The sequence below is a fragment of the Chiloscyllium plagiosum genome, chromosome 30 (assembly GCF_004010195.1).
Source record: "Chiloscyllium plagiosum isolate BGI_BamShark_2017 chromosome 30, ASM401019v2, whole genome shotgun sequence".
Classification (NCBI taxonomy): domain Eukaryota; kingdom Metazoa; phylum Chordata; class Chondrichthyes; order Orectolobiformes; family Hemiscylliidae; genus Chiloscyllium; species Chiloscyllium plagiosum.
This window is the reverse complement of record NC_057739.1, coordinates 7,349,135-7,366,113: the sequence shown is the minus strand read 5'-3', so window position 1 is coordinate 7,366,113 and position 16,979 is coordinate 7,349,135. Positions and strand designations below refer to the sequence as shown.

At 43.1% G+C, this 16,979-nt stretch overlaps 1 protein-coding gene across 6 annotated transcripts in view; it reads right to left on the bottom strand.

The window, feature by feature from the left end:
- pnpla7b (patatin-like phospholipase domain containing 7b) overlaps positions 1-16,979 on the bottom strand; it is a 345,798-nt gene that overhangs the window by 142,158 nt on the left and 186,661 nt on the right. For all 6 annotated transcript variants that reach the window (XM_043719904.1, XM_043719899.1, XM_043719901.1 and 3 more), the window contains one exon: positions 1,325-1,388. In XM_043719904.1, the coding sequence (XP_043575839.1) occupies positions 1,325-1,388 (64 nt within the window). The remainder of the gene's footprint in view (positions 1-1,324; positions 1,389-16,979) is intronic.

Genomic DNA, 16,979 nt, shown 5'->3' with positions numbered 1-16,979 from the left:
GAAGATGAGGCGTTCTTCCTCCAGGCGTCGGGTGGTGAGCGAGCGGCGGTGAAGGAGACCCAGGACCTCCATGTCCTCGGCAGAGTGGGAGGGGGAGTTGAAATGTTGGGCCACAGGGCGGTGTGGTTGGTTGGTGCGGGTGTCCCAGAGATGTTCCCTAAAGCGCTCTGCTGCGAGGCGTTCAGTCTCCCCAATGTAGAGAAGACTGCATCGGGAGCAACGGATACAATAAATGGTATTGGTGGATGTGCAGGTAAAACTTTGATGGATGTGGAAGGCTCCTTTAGGGCCTTAACACCAAGGGCCAAATGGTCTCTTCCTGGGCTGTACAATTTGATACATAGCTACACCAAACCAATGTTGTCCAAATGAAATAGCTGAATAGCCAAGTGTAAGACTGCAGAAATATAATTTCAGCTAACCATGCTAGTTTAACAGAAAATTCCATGCATTCGCTTACGCAATGCAGGTAAATGCACTTTGCATACATCTATTTAGTCAACAAATCTCTGCCACCGCTCAGCAGCCAAAGAAATGGAGCACTGTATCAATTATAAAGAGTATCTCCTTATTACCTTGCCAAACACCCAAGATCTGTTTAAAGCATGAAAGCATACACCATGCAAATGAGCAGTGAGGTCAACACCCAACAATGGTGGTTAATACTTAATATCATTTACTAATCACAACTAACTTATCCATGTCTAGATTCCCAATTAGCCACAAGTGGCCAAAAGCTATCTCTTGGGACAACACTGGTCTAAACCAAGAAGATTCCAATTTACGTACAGCACAATGGAAGAGATTAAGGGAAACCTGAATTTCTTTTTAATCCCCAAGTGATAGCACTTCACCCAGTACAATACTTTATAAGCAGAGCATAAATAAACCAGCCTCAGCTGGAACAACAATCCACTGCAAAAGATTAATTTTCTGTTCCCTAGCCTCAATGCCACTTTGGTGGAATGGGGTAACTCAGCACTGTGCAGGGAACAAAACTAGGACCTTATACATTTATCATGCCATGTCACCAAACCAACTAAGAAAACCCAAAGTTTAGAATAAAGTTTAGGTTCAAATCATCCCAATCTGCAGTGCGCTGAATTTGGACTTCTCAACTTTCAGATGGGTGATCCATCCAGCCTATATGCTAAATTTGTTAGCTGTATGTTTACCGTTATCTCTTGGCATTATGCTATATAATCTGCCCCAATTGACACTCCCCGTGAAACCAGAATAACTAAAATGAAAGACAGTGTAAGATCAGAGAGAACAAGCTAGGTGAGTGAGGTAGGAAGTCAGCTAAGGCAGAGTGTGACCTGACCTGTCCAAAGCAGTAGATCCAAGACGTTGTTTGATGACATCACTGTTCAGTAGCAAGGTAGGACCTGAAATGAAACAATTGACTTCAGTTTTACATAAATTTAAATAGATGTACTAATAAGATGTATTACTTATCAGACTAAGGGATTCACAGTAAAGAATTACTATGAGCACTTCGGATACAACTCACACGTAAATAAATATTACAAATGAACAAGTTCAAACAGCCAGCAGGGATCAATGGAAATGGGGAAATCATTCATTAGTCTGAAAATATTATCTGCACTGCCTCGAGGCTTCGTTTTAGTGCAAAGCTGTGGTAATTGGGTTTCCTGAAGAAGGGCTCATGCCCGAAACGTCAATTCTCCTGCTCCTTGGATGCTGCCTGACCTGCTGCGCTTTTCCAGCAACACATTTTCAGCTCTGATCTCCAGCATCTGCAGCCCTCACTTTCTCCTGTGGTAATTGGCCAGCCAATCATGATGGAAGGACAGAAATTCAGGGTATTTTGTGATGACATTGTGGTGTGCCAAATCAAGAGGACTTGCCCTACTCATTCCAATAATCTCAGCTAGGTACGCCTAATCAGACAGCACTATGGAAGCCAAAGGGTCAGCAGCAGTCACCACTTCCTGTTCAAACATCATTCTGACCAAAGAATCAATTTCTAAAAATGCACGACATTCTCAAAATTGCATCATCCTAATTCATAGTAATAGGCACACTATGGTTGTTGTACATAGTCATCTTTGGCTATTTTCTGAGGGAAAATGGAATAAATTGTAGTTGAATTGTAGTTGAAGGGTCTGACACGAAAGCAAAATTTGAAATAATACGTGCAGCATATTGACCACCTGCAGACTGCCAATGATTCAATCCACATACCTGCTAATGCATGCTAGACTAACAAGGTACCCCTCACCATAGATGGTTAATGGAGGAAGAAGGATATAAACTATCCTAACATGGCGTTGTGCTATGTCTACCAGATATAAAAACACCACAAGGATGTGCATTAAAGCAACGTTTATACGCACTACAGAGCAGGATTTATACACTTAATGGTAAGGTCCTAGGGTGTGTTGCTGAACAAAGAGATCTTGGAGTGCAGGTTCATAGCTCCTTGAAAGTGGAAATGCAGGTAGATAGGATACTGAAGGCAGCGTTTGGTATGCTTTCTTTTATTAGTCAGAGTATTCAATACTGGAGTTAGGAGATCATGTTGTGGCTGTACAGGACATTGGTTAGGCCACTGTTGGAATTATGCATAAAATTCTGGTCTCCTTCCTATCAGAAAGATGTCGTGAAACTTGAAAGGATTCAAAAAAGATTTACAAGCATGTTGCCAGAGTTAGAGGGTTTGAGCTATAGGGAGAGGCCGAATAGGCTGGGATTGTTTTCCCTGGAGCGTCAGAGGCTGAGGGGTAACCTTATAGAGGTTTATAAAATCATGAGGGGCCTGGATTGAATAAATAGACAAAGTCTTTTTCCTGGGGTGGGGGAGTCCAGAACTAGAGGGCATAGGTTTAGGGTGAGAGGGGAAAAGATATAAAAGAGACCTAAGGGGCAACTTTTTCATGCAGAGGGTGGTACGTTTGTGGAATGAGCTTCCAGAGGAAATGGTGGAGGCTGGTACAATTGCAACATTTAAAAAGCATTTGGATGGGTATATGAATAGGAAGGGTTTGGAGGGATATGGGCCGGGTGCTGGCAGGTGGGACTAGATTGCGTTGGGATATCTGGTCAGCATGGACAGGTTGGACTGAAGGGTCTGTTTCTATGCTGTACATCTCTATGACTCTCTGACTCAAATTCCTCCATCACCTCATCCACTTCCCATCTCCCTAGCCTCCTGCTGTCATACAATTCTGATATCTCAATTTTTCTCTGATTATAGTCTCTCATTTCATCTGAATTTTCTTTACTCCAACACCAGCAGTCATGCTATCAGCAGTCAAGGCCCAAAATTCACAAATCCTCTCCTTAAACCTCTTTATCTGCCCTAAAGAGGCAAGAGAGGATCTTACCACTCCATCTTGCCTTTCATGGCTATTACTATTGATGGCACCAAAACCATCAACAAAATGGAGGTCACCGTGATAGGAAACTGAACCAGACTAGCCACATAGTATGACTGCGAGAGTAACCCGAATGATGGGCATTCTGCAGCAAGTAACTCCCCTTTTGACTTTCCAAATTATTTCTCAGCTGCAAGACACAAGTTGAGGGAATATACTCCAGTTGCTTTTGAGTACGGACCTCCAAGAACATTCAAGAAACACAGCACATCCACGACAAAGCAGTGTGCTTTATCAGGATCCCACACCCTCCGAACCGTCTGACATCCACATCTTTTAAACTTACAACCTCCACCATTTGACCCCTTGAGCCTGCTGTTTAATAAGGTTATGGTTGATCTGATCATGACCTCAACTAACTTTTCTAGTGTTTGTCCATAAACCTTGATTCCATCATAATTAAAAAATCTGAATATATTCAAAGCTGAGTGAGATAATGATTCAGTCTCCATATCTCTATGGGTTCAAGAATCCCAAAAATTCACAAACGTCAAAAGAAATTTCTCATGTCTGTAATAAATGAGCAGTTTCCTATTCTGAATTCTAAACTCAACAATCTACATTTAATAAGATCACTTCTCATTCTTCTAAATTCCAATGAGTATAGCTCCAACTAATTCAACCTTCCTCAGAACCCCTTCATCCAAGAAATCAAGCTGATGAACCTCCCTTAAGCTTCCACCAGTACAGTATACCCCACTGTAATAAGGACAGCAAAGCTGTATGTGGTCTCACCAACACCCTGGACAGCTGCTAAGGGGTCACTACTTGTTATCTAATTTCCAAGTCATGAAATAAAGTGTATTCCTTATAATGACTTCTGTTAATTGTTATAGTAACCCTATTTCCCTTGGAACTGACATTAGCTTGTTGTTTACTTGCAATTAGAACTTTTAAAGGGAGACTGGTGACATGCCCAGGTATTGTTGCCAACTGATTACGATTGATGTTTAAAAAGGTTAAAGGTTGTAGGTTTAAGATGGTGTCTGAAATACGGTGTGCGCAGTTCTGGTTAAGGCACTCCAATGACACAGTAACAAACTTCTGGAGGAATCTCTACCAAGCAGTTCCTTGTCAGACCTGCCTCAAAGTTCCCCTCAAAGTTGCTCACCATCCCGAATTGAAACTATACCACCATTCCTTCGCTGTTGCTCGATCAAAATCCTAAAACAAACTCAATAACAGCTTCGAGGGTGTACCTGCAGGAAGATCCTTCACCTTATTACAAATGCTTAGGAACACCACAATAAATATTGGCTTTGCTAGCAGTGTCCACAGCCCTCAAACAATAAAGATGCATTTCTTAAAACTTATCCCTTTTGGACTCTTGCCCTAATATCTCCTTATGTGGCACAGTGCCATCCATCAGAAAGGAGAATGAAGCAGATGCAGTGAGTGACTAGCACAGAGAGAGAAAACTAGAAGTGAAAAAATACTTGCTGTTTACAATCTTAGGACTGCCCAATCTGATTTATGGCCAATGAAGAACTTTCAAAGTGTGGTCTCTGCTGTTTTCAGAAACACAGCAGACAATTTACACACAGTAAAGTCTTCAGACACAATGTGATAACAAAAGCACAATTTTTTTTATGATGTTGAGAGATTAATATTCAGCCATGACACTAGAGACAACATCTCTGCTCTCTTCAAAAGAATCTTTTACACTCTTAAAAATGGGCAGATGGGACCCGACAGACAGCATTATGTTCTCTCTGCATCATACTGCGCGTCAGATTTTTGTACTCTATTTTCTGGACTGGAGTTTGAAGCCACAGCCTTCGGACTCAAGATGAGAATATCCCTCATTATAACGTGACTAATGTTGAAACAGAGAAAGCAGTGGCAATGTGGCGGCACGGTGGCTCAGCATCAGGGTCCCAGGTTTGATTCCAGCCTCAGGCGACTATCTGTGTGGAGTTTGCACATTCTCCCAGTATCTGCGTGGGTTTCCTCCCACAGTCCAAAGATGTACAGGTCAGGTAAATTGCCCATAGTGTAAGGTGCATTAGTCAGAGGGAAATGGAACTGGGTGGGTTACTCTTCGGAGGGTTGGTGTGGATTTGTTGGGCCAAAGGGCCTGTTTCCACACTGAAGGGAATCTAATCTAAAAAAAAAATTGAAGGGTGTGCAGGAAAACATATCCTCAAAATAATAGCATGTGTCATTGAGGGACTGATAAAAAGTCTTGTCTGTGTGAATAATGTGAAGAACTTATATTTAAAGGATGTCTAAATATATACTCAGGCCAACTATAAATGTTTTAGATATACTTGATTAGAGGCAATATTTTTCTCTCATAGTTATTTGTAACATCTATCTGTCACACCTGGCTGCTGCAACTGGTCTTTGCTAATTCATTTCGGTCACCAGCTTTGTGAAGGCTAATTTTCAAGGTAAGTAGGTGCATCTGTCACTAAGCCGCGACAGGTCTAGCTAAAACTGTAATAAATGGTCTTGGTTAGTGCTATCCACAACCGATTCGGGGAGTCAGGTTTGGAGCTCCAACTTCCAGGTCCTTTTACTACAGAATCTCGACACACACACACCAACACCATCCCATCATACACCAGCCCCACTCTACCTGCCCGTCACAGATCCTGAACTGATCTGATCCCAGATGGATCTAAGCTCTGAAAGCTATCAGAGGGCTGATCTGTTCAGAATTTTCCCAATAATTGCATTTCTTTTGTGCAAAATTAAGTTCTTGGCACCAATTAATCTGAATAAGGGCCAGTTTGCCATTTGTTACCGGAGGAAAGTAAAATGTTTTGACAGATTGTGTCCTCACCATTGATGAAGGCAATGCTGCCACCAGTCTCTCACTCCATAACTACATAAATCCAGGCACATCACGACAACTGTGATGGTGACAGTGGTGAAGAGGAACTTAAACGTTTCACCAACAGTGACCCAAGGAAAGCTGTACCAGTGTTGTTTCCTCTTACAGAACAGGTTAATGTAATCACCAAAACAAAACCACAAGCTCAACCTCCTGGCCAGTGTTCCCATACCCTGTCTCTCCATTCCAAATCAGCTGTACTCAACAATGACCTTACAGAGTTCCCACATGTATGAGGATTCCTCCTAACCCCTCTACCTCCTTGGCACCCAATTGCCATCTCATTTTTAAATTATTTTTTAAACAAGAAGTTCATCTTCCCTTCTTTTGGTGGCTTTGGTAAGGAAGGAGGTTCTGGGAGGCTGCTGCAGTGGAGAATGGGGTATGTATCTGGTCGTGGCTGACTCCTAGTGGGGCCTTCAACTAAGCTACTTAGGCGATGGCTGAAGATGAGATGGATCCATTCCCCAGACTCCAATGACCAATCTGGGACACCTTGTTGGTGGCTATGGCAGCCTGGGACCTCTTTCAGTGGCTTCGGAGGCAGTTTTTGTCAGTCTCAGAGTTGTGACTCCATATGGTTTTTTTCCCTTCAGCAGTCTGGCCTGGGATTCCAAGGAGAGCTCAGGTCCTTGAGCCCAGACACTCTGAAATGGACTAGGATTGACTTGGTCTTAAATTGTCCTTTTTTAAAAAGTTTTTTATAAAATATTATATTATCGTGGAAGGACTGTTATTCTAAACTTTTTATTTCCTTATTTTTCTAATTTATTATCATGACTTTGTACTTTTGAAGATCTGTAATACTGGACTTTTTATTTCCTTATTTTTCTTTCTTTTTCCTCAGTACTTGTACTTAAGAATCTGTACTTAGGTACCTTTGTACCTAAGATGGCACCATAAGTGGCGACTTGTAAACATTTCACTGTCCTCATGTGAGTACATGTGACAATAAAGCTAATTCTAAATTCTAAACTGAAAAGAAAACTAGAGCAATTGGCTAGTTAGTTGATTGGGTGAGGGTGGAAGAACACAAATCAGTAATGAAGTACTATTCTATAGAAAAGGGAAAGGAAATAGATGAAGAAATTAACATATTCTATTGTTTTACAAAGCACATGCAAAAGGAGTAGTCTATAGTGAACTGGAATAGTTCAGCAGGAAAGATCGTGGTAAAGAGTGGTGAGGACAAGATTTATGGAAAGAGTTCCAGCACATCTGTGCTTTTAAGCATCAATGATGAGCCAGAGTTCGATACTTCAACACCTACCATTTCCCAAGACTGGAAGGATAAGGAAAACAAATACAAGAATCCCTCTTATCCACTCTTACCAACTCTAACATCTAGTTACAGCAGAACAGTGAATCTGCCATAAATGAGGTAACTGCTCTCCTCCCTAGAGTTCTCCCAAGAGTAGATGGTGTGGTCAAGTGAATAACAAGATAACTAATGATAGTGGGTACAAACTTTAACAAACAAGTCAGGAAAAAATTGGCAATTAAACACTAATTACTGATACTGTTCTAAGTTTGAGAGAGAATCTGGTTATGTGGAAAGACTACAGAAGTTTCAATTCTTCTGCTTACAGCAAGGAAGATTTAACAGGGCATTCAATATTATGGCTTTGAAGTAAAAACCAAAATTGTTGGAGCAATTCAGCAAGTCTTCACCTAAAAGAAATAAATCTTTTCTTACTCAGCAAATAATCATTTAAGCAAATTGAATAGTAATTGGACGTAAGCACTGTACTTGAAAAGGAGACAATTTCAGGGCCACAGATAAAGCCCAAGGAAACAAGACTAACTTGGTGGTTCCTTTAAAGAACAGTTCAGATCCGAAGGGTGGAAAAGCCTCCTGTATTTTATGATTCGATGAATTAGGGCTAAAGATATCACAAATGGAGACAAGGAGTTATTTGTGTTCTGGAACCAGAGTAAACCAGATAACTAACCAGTGGGCAACACTCTCCATTGATCAATGTCTGGATATATCAGTTCACAACCTATTGATCTTTTGCCCAGGAATCAAGGTTGCAAACAGTACTGATAAGCCTGGCTATTTCAAACTCAATCATGATGATGGGAGTGACAGAGTCAAAACTGACAACAATCAAATTAGGATTGATGTTGGGAAGCAAAAAAATTGAAAGAGATTTCCTTGCCGTGGAAGCATAAACCACAAAATTAAGAGTCAGGTGATCTGTAAGTTCTGAAAGAATCAATAAGAGGGGACAATTTTTTTTATACTCTTTGTGAAATATTAGATTATTGGAAATTAGATGGATCTGCATTAAGCAGAAATATCAGGCCTGCAAAACAAAGATCCGGATAATTTAACAGTCGTATGCACAGCACTATGTCATAGACAAACAGCATGCATACCTCTTGATAGCGAGAAAAACATTACAACACAAAAAAATTTCACAGAATAATGCAAATGCCATCAAATAGATAAAAAGGAAAACATAATGTAGCACAACGATGCTTGGTCCTAATTGTGATTAGTAACAGCACAGTTACCATTTTGGGTTGCAGGTGAACTCGGGGTAGAATTAATTGTGGCTATTCCTTCTCATGGAGCCCTCATGTACCAAATCAGCAAAGTCAGCCAGGGTAGAATGGAGAAATTTCTCTGAATGGTTCCTTGTTGCAGTTACTTGGATGATATGCTCTGTAGTTTAAAAAAGGAATGCATTTCTAACGAAGGAGTCACTTGCAATTTGGTTCTTATTGCAAGGCATTCAACAAGGTGGACTGGTTAGCAAGGTTAGATCACACGGAATTTAGGAGAGCAAGCCATTTGGACATAAAATTGTCTTGAAGGTAGGACAGAGAGAGTAGTGGTGCAGGGTTGTTTTTCGGACTGGAGAGTTATGACCAGCGGTGTGCTGCAAGGATTGGTGCTGAGTCCACTGCTTTTTGACATTTATATAAATGTTTTGGATGTCAATGTAGGAGGAATAATAAGTAAATTTGCTGATGATACCAAAATTGATGGCATAGTGTACAGTGAAGAAAGTTACCTCAGAGTACAATAAGACCTTGAGCAGATGGGCCGATGAGTGGCAGATGGAATTTAATTTAGATAAATGTGAGATGTTGCATTTAGGTAAGGCAAATCAGGGCAGGATGATTAGAGTGGTGCTGGAAAAGCACAGCAGGTCAGGCAGCATCCGAGGATCAAGAAAATCGACGATTTGGGCAAAAGCCCTTAACCAGGAAGGGCTTTTGCCCAAAACATTGATTTTCCTGCTCCTCGGATGCTGCCTGACCTGCTGTGCTTTTCCAGCACCACTCTAATCTTGACTCGGATCTCCAGCATCTGCAGTCCTCACTTTCGCCTCCGAGGGAGTGTTGCCAAACAATGAGATCTTGTGGTACAGATCTTGGTGTGTAGGTTCATAGTTCCTTAAAGGTGGAGTCACAGGCAGATAGGGTAGTGATCACAACATTTGGTACACTTGCCTTTATTGGTCAGTACATTGAGTATAGGAGTTGGGATGTCATTTTGTGGCTTTACAGGACATTGGTTAGGCCACTTTTGGAATACTGCATTCAATTCTGGTCTTCCTGCCATAGGAAAGACATTGTGAAACTTGAAAGGGTGCAGAAAAGATTGACAAAGACGTTGCCAGGGTTGGAGGGTTTGAGCTACAGGGAAAGGCTGAAAAACTGGGCCTATTTACCTTGGAGCATTGGAGGCTGAGAACCTTATCGAGGTTTATAAAATTGTGAATACCCAATGTCTTTTTCCCCAGGGTAGGGGAGTCCAAAATTAGATTTAAAGTGAGAGAGAAAAGATTTAAAAGGGACCTAAGTGATAATTTCTTCATGCAGAGGACAGTCCATGCATGGAATGAACTGCCAGAGAAAATGGTGAAGGCTGATACAGTTGCAACATTTAAAAGCCATCTGGTTGGTTATTTGAATAGGAAAGGTTGAAGGATATGGGCAAAATACTGGTAAATGGGACTAGATTAATTTAAGATATGTGGTCTGCATGAATGAGTTGGTCCAAAGAGTCTGTTTTCATACTGTACAACTCTTTGACTCTAAACAATGCATTGCTGCTATCAAATGAAACATCACAACAATGATAAAGGGAAGCTTCATCATAGAGTAAGGGGAAAAGTCTTGCCTGAGGATTGAAGCAAGTACTTTTAGACATAGATTCTATAACTGGGAGAAGGATAAACGCAGAATCATTGCACACAATAGAGCCTTCAAGCTGCAGATGATCAATCCAGCATTCTCACTGCAATACAATTTCCATTCATCCATTTACAAAACAATTAGCCTTAAATTATAAGCTTGGAATGTCACTGTTGGCCAAAGGAGGAGAAGCCACAAAAGGATTTGACTCTCTAACCTGATCTCAGCCAGTCGAAGGGTCTGTTTCTATGTTGTAAAGCTTTAGGATTCCATATGAATACAGGCAATGACATTCTCCCACAAAAGGTGAAAATATTGATGGAAAAGAGAAATATAGAAATACCAACTCTCAAAACCAAGGCTGCAAGTCCAGATACAAATGATCAAAGCACAGCAATGACAGACCATTCCTGTGGTCGAAGGCATTGCTCAGGCTGCTCATTTCTCAATGTAGCACTGACGTTTCCAGAATGATCACACTGATTGCCAAACTAATTCTAAATAACTCTTGATTGCAACCTTTTAATATCTGCTCACAAGGTGTAACTAAGGTGTAATTACGCACAATTTAAAAACAAGCAACAGCAATAAAAACAAAAGGTCACAGGTCAGATAGATGCTGATATTCAAAATCAATGTTCATTTTCAAAGAAATGATAATTTGCCATTCTGATTCTGACAGAACAGAGGGGAAAAATTCTTGCATTTTCTCCCCACTTGAATTACTTCAAAATGAAATATTCATTTATTCACTGAATCCTTTCTTTCATTTCCTTTAATATGCTGGAACATGAATACATTTCAAAAACAACAGTTAATATTCATAGATGCAAGACACATTAACCAGCCATTAAGCTGTTTGAAGAAAGCTCTGTTGTACCTGCTTCAGTTAAACAGACCCTGTATACTTCTGGATCAGTGGTGCTGGAAGAGCACAGCAGTTCAGGCAGCATCCAACGAGCAGCGAAATCGACGTTCTTGCCTTACACGTTACCAATTACATGGGGAAGTTATGGTTTTGTTTACATTGATTGGGATTTAAAAACCTTCCATGGAAAGCAAATGCTATCAGTCTGAAAGATAATTTATTGGGTTGATGTATAAGAGTGAAAAAGTCTTAACAATGACATATAGATGATAGGTTTTACACTGATAGGGTCTTAACCAGAGTACAATGTGCAGGTTTTATCTCCTTACCATCGTAAGGCCACGTTAACCCTTGAAGGTTCAGAAGTTCTCCAGAAAGATTCTTAGGATAAAGGTACAAGCAGAAACTAAGACAACAAGGTCTATATTATTTGAAAGCTGAGATGATCCCATTGAAATGCAAATTGTGATGGGTTCGACAGGAGTAATGCTGTGAGAAGACTCCCTCTAGCTGGGGAACAGAGAACACAGGGTCACAGTCCCAAAATAAACGGTTGGCCACTTTGGACTCAATTGAAATGATTTCTTTCTAATTCACTGAATGTGGGGTCACTGGCTAGGTCCGCTTGCATTGCTAATTCAGCAATAAACCAGCTGTAGGTTTGCAGTCACATTTGGCCAGACCAGGAAAGGATGGCAGTTTCCTTCCCGAAGAGCATTAGTGAACCAAATAGGTTTTCTCTAAACGTCCAGCAGTTTCATGGTCATTAGACTCTTTATTCCAGGTTTTTACTGAATTCAAATTCCATCACCTGCCATGGCAGGATTCAAACCCGGCGTTCCAGAACATTACCTGGATCTCTGGATTAGTAGGTTAGTGAGAAGGACATCACTATCCCTACAAGATTTCACTTAAAGGTTGATGAATCTTGGAAATTTTCTACCGCACATGGCTGTTGAGGCTCAGTTGCTGACTATATTCAAGTGTTCCTGCTCCTCAGATGCTGCCTGACCTGCTGTGCTTTTCCAGCACCACTCCCTTGACTCTGATCTCCAGCATCAGCAGTCCTCACTTTCTCCATCTATGGATTTTTGTCTACAAAGGGGATATGGGGTTACTGCAGCAAGGTGGAGCTGAAATAGATCAGCTATAATCTTACTGATTGTGAAAGCACACCTGAAGGTCGAATGACCTACTGCTGTTTCCATTTATGCCTTTTTGACCCTTATTCCAATGCTAAAATAATTGACCCAACAAAAGTGAGAATCTACAATTCTGCTTGAATAAGGCAACCAAAATTAGAGAACGATACAGCGATGTTCACAGCATTCAATAATCCATCAAGTACTTCTCAATCCCTTTGCTCTTACCTCTCTTACTACACACTCCTACTAATAAAATTCAAAATGTCACCAGTCTTTGTTTTTGTCTAATTAACCTGTACCTGAACGTTCAAAGAATTCTGCACTTGGAGCCGCTTTTCATCCGCAACCTTCACCCACCGAAATGTGCTCCAATGGCTTCCAAAATGCGAAACTAACCCTTATCCACATTAAACAACATGCAGCAGCAGCTTACCTTACCTCAAGTTGTTTGTCAAACTACTTATTCACATTACCAGTAACCTTTGAGAAAATCCCATCCAGTGAATGTAGGCTTTGCTGGCAAAGATCATGCCTACTGCCCCTTGTCCTCAAAAGGCTGATAGAGAGCCGTCTTTTTGAAATCAACCATGAGCCTCACAGCCATTACAAAAGGGCAGTTATGGGTGAAGTGCATTACTGTGGTCCTGGAATCATGAGTAGGCCCCAGTGTGTAAGGTTAGATTTCCTTCCCCAACAGACATGGGGGAACCAGGTGAGTTTTTGTTTCAGCTCGCAGCTTCACGCTCATTAGTGAGGGCAGCCTTTCATTCCAGGTTTAAATCGCCGATAACTATTTAAATGCACTCAGCTGCTGCAAGGAGATTTGGACTCATGTCTCCACAGCATCAGTCTGCATTATGAATCCTGCAATATCATCACTGCACTCCAATTCCAGCAATCCCCATGCATAATCTCTAAATACAAACACAGAGAATGCTGGAGAAACTCAGTACGTCTGGCAGCAACTGTGCAGATAGAAACAGAGTTAATGTTTCAAGTCTGATATGACTTTTCGGCTTCTTTGTCACTGGCTGTGGGAGTGGCAGCGCCACCCAGCCAGTGCCAGTGAGAATCACAGTGCTGCCCAGTCAGTGCCAATGAGATCGACAGCGCCGCCCAGCCAGTGCCAGGGAGAACGGCAGCGCCACCCAGCCAGTGCCAGTGAGGCCGACATTGCCGCCCAGCCAGTGCCAGTGAGGCTGACATCGCCGCCCAGCCAGTGCCAGTGAGGCCGACAGCGCCAGAGAGAATGGCAGCGCCACCCAGCCAGTGCCGGTGAGGCCGACATCGCCGCCCAGCCAGTGCCGGTGAGGCCAACAGCACCACGGAGAACGGCAGCGCCAGGGAAAATGGCAGCGTCTCCCAGCCAGTGCCGGTGAGGCCGACAGCGCCGCCCAGCCAGTGCCAGTGAGAACAGCAACGCCACCCAGCTAGTGAGAACGACAGCGCCGCCCAGCCAGTGCCAGGGAAAATGGCAGCACCGCCCAGCCAGTGCCAGGGAGAACGGCAGCACCGCCCAGCCAGTGCCAGGGAGAACGGCAGCACCGCCCAGCCAGTGCCAGGGAGAACAGCAGCACCGCCCAGCCAGTGACAGTGAGAACAGCAGCACCGCCCAGCCAGTGACAGTGAGAACGGCAGCGCCGCCCAGCCAGTGCCAGGGAGAATGGGCAGCAGCCAGTGTTGGTATATTAGTGACTAAAGCTTGACAATATTCTAGCCTTCACATCTACCCGTGTGCCAAATATGCTGCATGGTGCTTTTAACTGGACCACATTAGTCATAGTAGGTGTCAATTTCAGTGTGTAACTGGGTTCCGGGGGAGTGCTTCTCTTTATCTAACTTGTTACAATAATCGCGCGAGGGAGAACGGCAGCGCCGCCCAGCCACTGCGAGGGAGAACGGCAGCGCCGCCCAGCCAGTGCGGATGAGGCCAATAGTGCCGCCCATCCAGTGCCAGTGAGGCCGACATCGCCGCCCAGCCAGTGCCAGTGAGGCCGACATTGCCGCCCAGCCAGTGTTGGTGAGGCCGACAGCGCCAGAGAGAATGGCAGCGCCACCCAGCCAGTGCGGATGAGGCCAATAGTGCCGCCCATCCAGTGCCAGTGAGGCCGACATCGCCGCCCAGCCAGTGCCGGTGAGGCCGACATCGCCGCCCAGCCAGTGCCGGTGAGGCCGACAGCACCACGGAGAACGGCAGCGCCAGGGAAAACGGCAGCGTCGCCCAGCCAGTGCCGGTGAGGCCGACAGCGCCAGGGAAAACAGCAGCGCCGCCCAGCTAGAGAGAACGACAGTGCCACCCAGCCAGTGCCAGGGAGAATGGCAGCACCGCCCAGCCAGTGCCAGGGAGAACGGCAGCACCGCCCAGCCAGTGCCAGGGAGAACGGCAGCACCGCCCAGCTAGTGCCAGGGAGAACAGCAGCACCGCCCAGCCAGTGCCAGGGAGAACGACAGCGTCGCCCAGCCAGTGACAGTGAGAACGGCAGCGCCGCCCAGCCAGTGCCAGGGAGAACGGGCAGCAGCCAGTGTTGATATATTAGTGACTAAAGCTTGACAATATTCTAGCCTTCATATCTACCCGTGTGCAATATGCTGCATGGTGCTTTTAACTGGACCACATTAGTCATAGTAGGTGTCAATTTCAGTGTGTAACTGGGTTCCGGGGGAGTGCTTCTCTTTATCTAACTTGTTACAATAATCGCAAACATGGATTACCAATGTTTGACATCCCTCATTTGATTTTAATATCACCGATTGCTCATGAACTAAAAATGGTTTTGAAAAGAACAAATGCTGAACTGAAATGGTTGCTGTTGATCACCTGACTAGGTTGAACCGAGCTCAGGAAACTATAACTAAAGAAGGATTAGTTTTCAGATGTTCACACAATTGACTGAGGTCATGGAAACACCATCAGTCAATCACTACATAGTCCGACATGGATATATTTTAACATTTTGAATCAATACCCTGAAATTTCTGACCAAATTCACTGCTGTAAGAGAACCATCAGTGAGAGGAAAACAGTAATTTAGTGAAAAAGATAACCATAACTTCATTGAGCATTAAGTGCAGCCTCATCAATGTCACCAAATCCCAGGAATATATTTCAGAAAAGAAAATGCCTGCTGATGGAGAATAAGGCATAAAAACAAACATTTAAGGCAAATGTTTTCCTTTAGCTTCTTAACTGCTAAGCCATTTAATTCACACAGGACTAAGGGCAGTTGATATTACAGAATAGAAATAAACTACTAGAATAATAAAAACAGCTCAATTAAATCATCTGAGATATAACAATGGGACAAACAAACTTTTGTTTTCTGATAAGCCACTGCATCAACAATCACCATATCTTACTTAACTTCATGACAATATTTGAGGATTTTTCACTAGGGTCACTGATTCCCTTTAGGGAAGGAACCTTCCATCTTTACCTGATCTTTATCCCACCTTTACATGGGATACCGCAATGTGGTTGACTTTCAATTGCTCTGCGGTCAATACCAATGTTGGCCTGGCTAGCAGCGCTCAAATCTCATGAGCGAATATACATACAACAAGAAAAGTAGTCGGGCTGAGCTAAATGCTTGGCGATGATTTCAATATCTCTCAAAAGAAACCTGCTTTTCGCCTGTAAACAGCTAATGCACCGTCAGCAATCGGACTGCATCTACGCTCCTATGAAAGCGATGTCTGCATACAGCCAGCTGGAAGAACCTCAACCATGCATGGACTTAATGGACTCTAATTCAGGTGAACAAATTCCAATATCTTTGATTTTAAGTAATTTGTGACTTCTGTTCTTTCTGTTTGCTTTCTTTTATACAGGGCTGTGTGATATTTTGCAATCTACCTGTTCAGAGATATTGTTACATACCTCTGGAGCAGTGGGATGTGGACCAAGGAACCATTAGCCCAGCAGGCACGGCACTATACTGCACCACTACAACCTTCTTACAGGATTGCAAGAATCTGTGTCACAAATCACTTCCCTGGGCTTCAAATGCAGGGATAAACCTTACCCTGTTTTAATCCCAAAGAATTCATTTTTGGGGTCATTTTTAACTTGGACGTCACATGCTACTGTCTGTTTTTGTGTCTGAGAGAAAGATCGGATGATAGTTTCTGGGAGAGCTGCGGAATGTGGACTCAGGAGGAGAGGGTGACGAACCAAAAACAGGAGCAGGAAGTGAGGCAATCAATGTGAGAGCAATTCAAGAGGAAATTTCAAACCTAGATCAGCAAAAGGAAAGAATCGTGATCTATTGTAGAGTTGAATGAGCTTTAACAACACATTGAGACTGGAAGAGACAAAGGGAAGGCGAAAGTGAGAGAACGAGGGACAGGGAGGGAGGGAGCGCGGAGGAGGGGAGAAAGACAGGGAACAGGAATTGAGGCAATCAATGTGAGATCAGTTCATAAGGAAATTTCAAGCCCAAATCAGCAAAGGGAAAGAATTGTGATCTCTTGTCAAGTTGAATGAAATGTAACAGAACATTGAGAGGGGTAAGAGACAAAATGAAGGCAAACGTGCAAGGGGGGGGCGGGGGGGTAGAGAGAGACAGGGTTGGTGG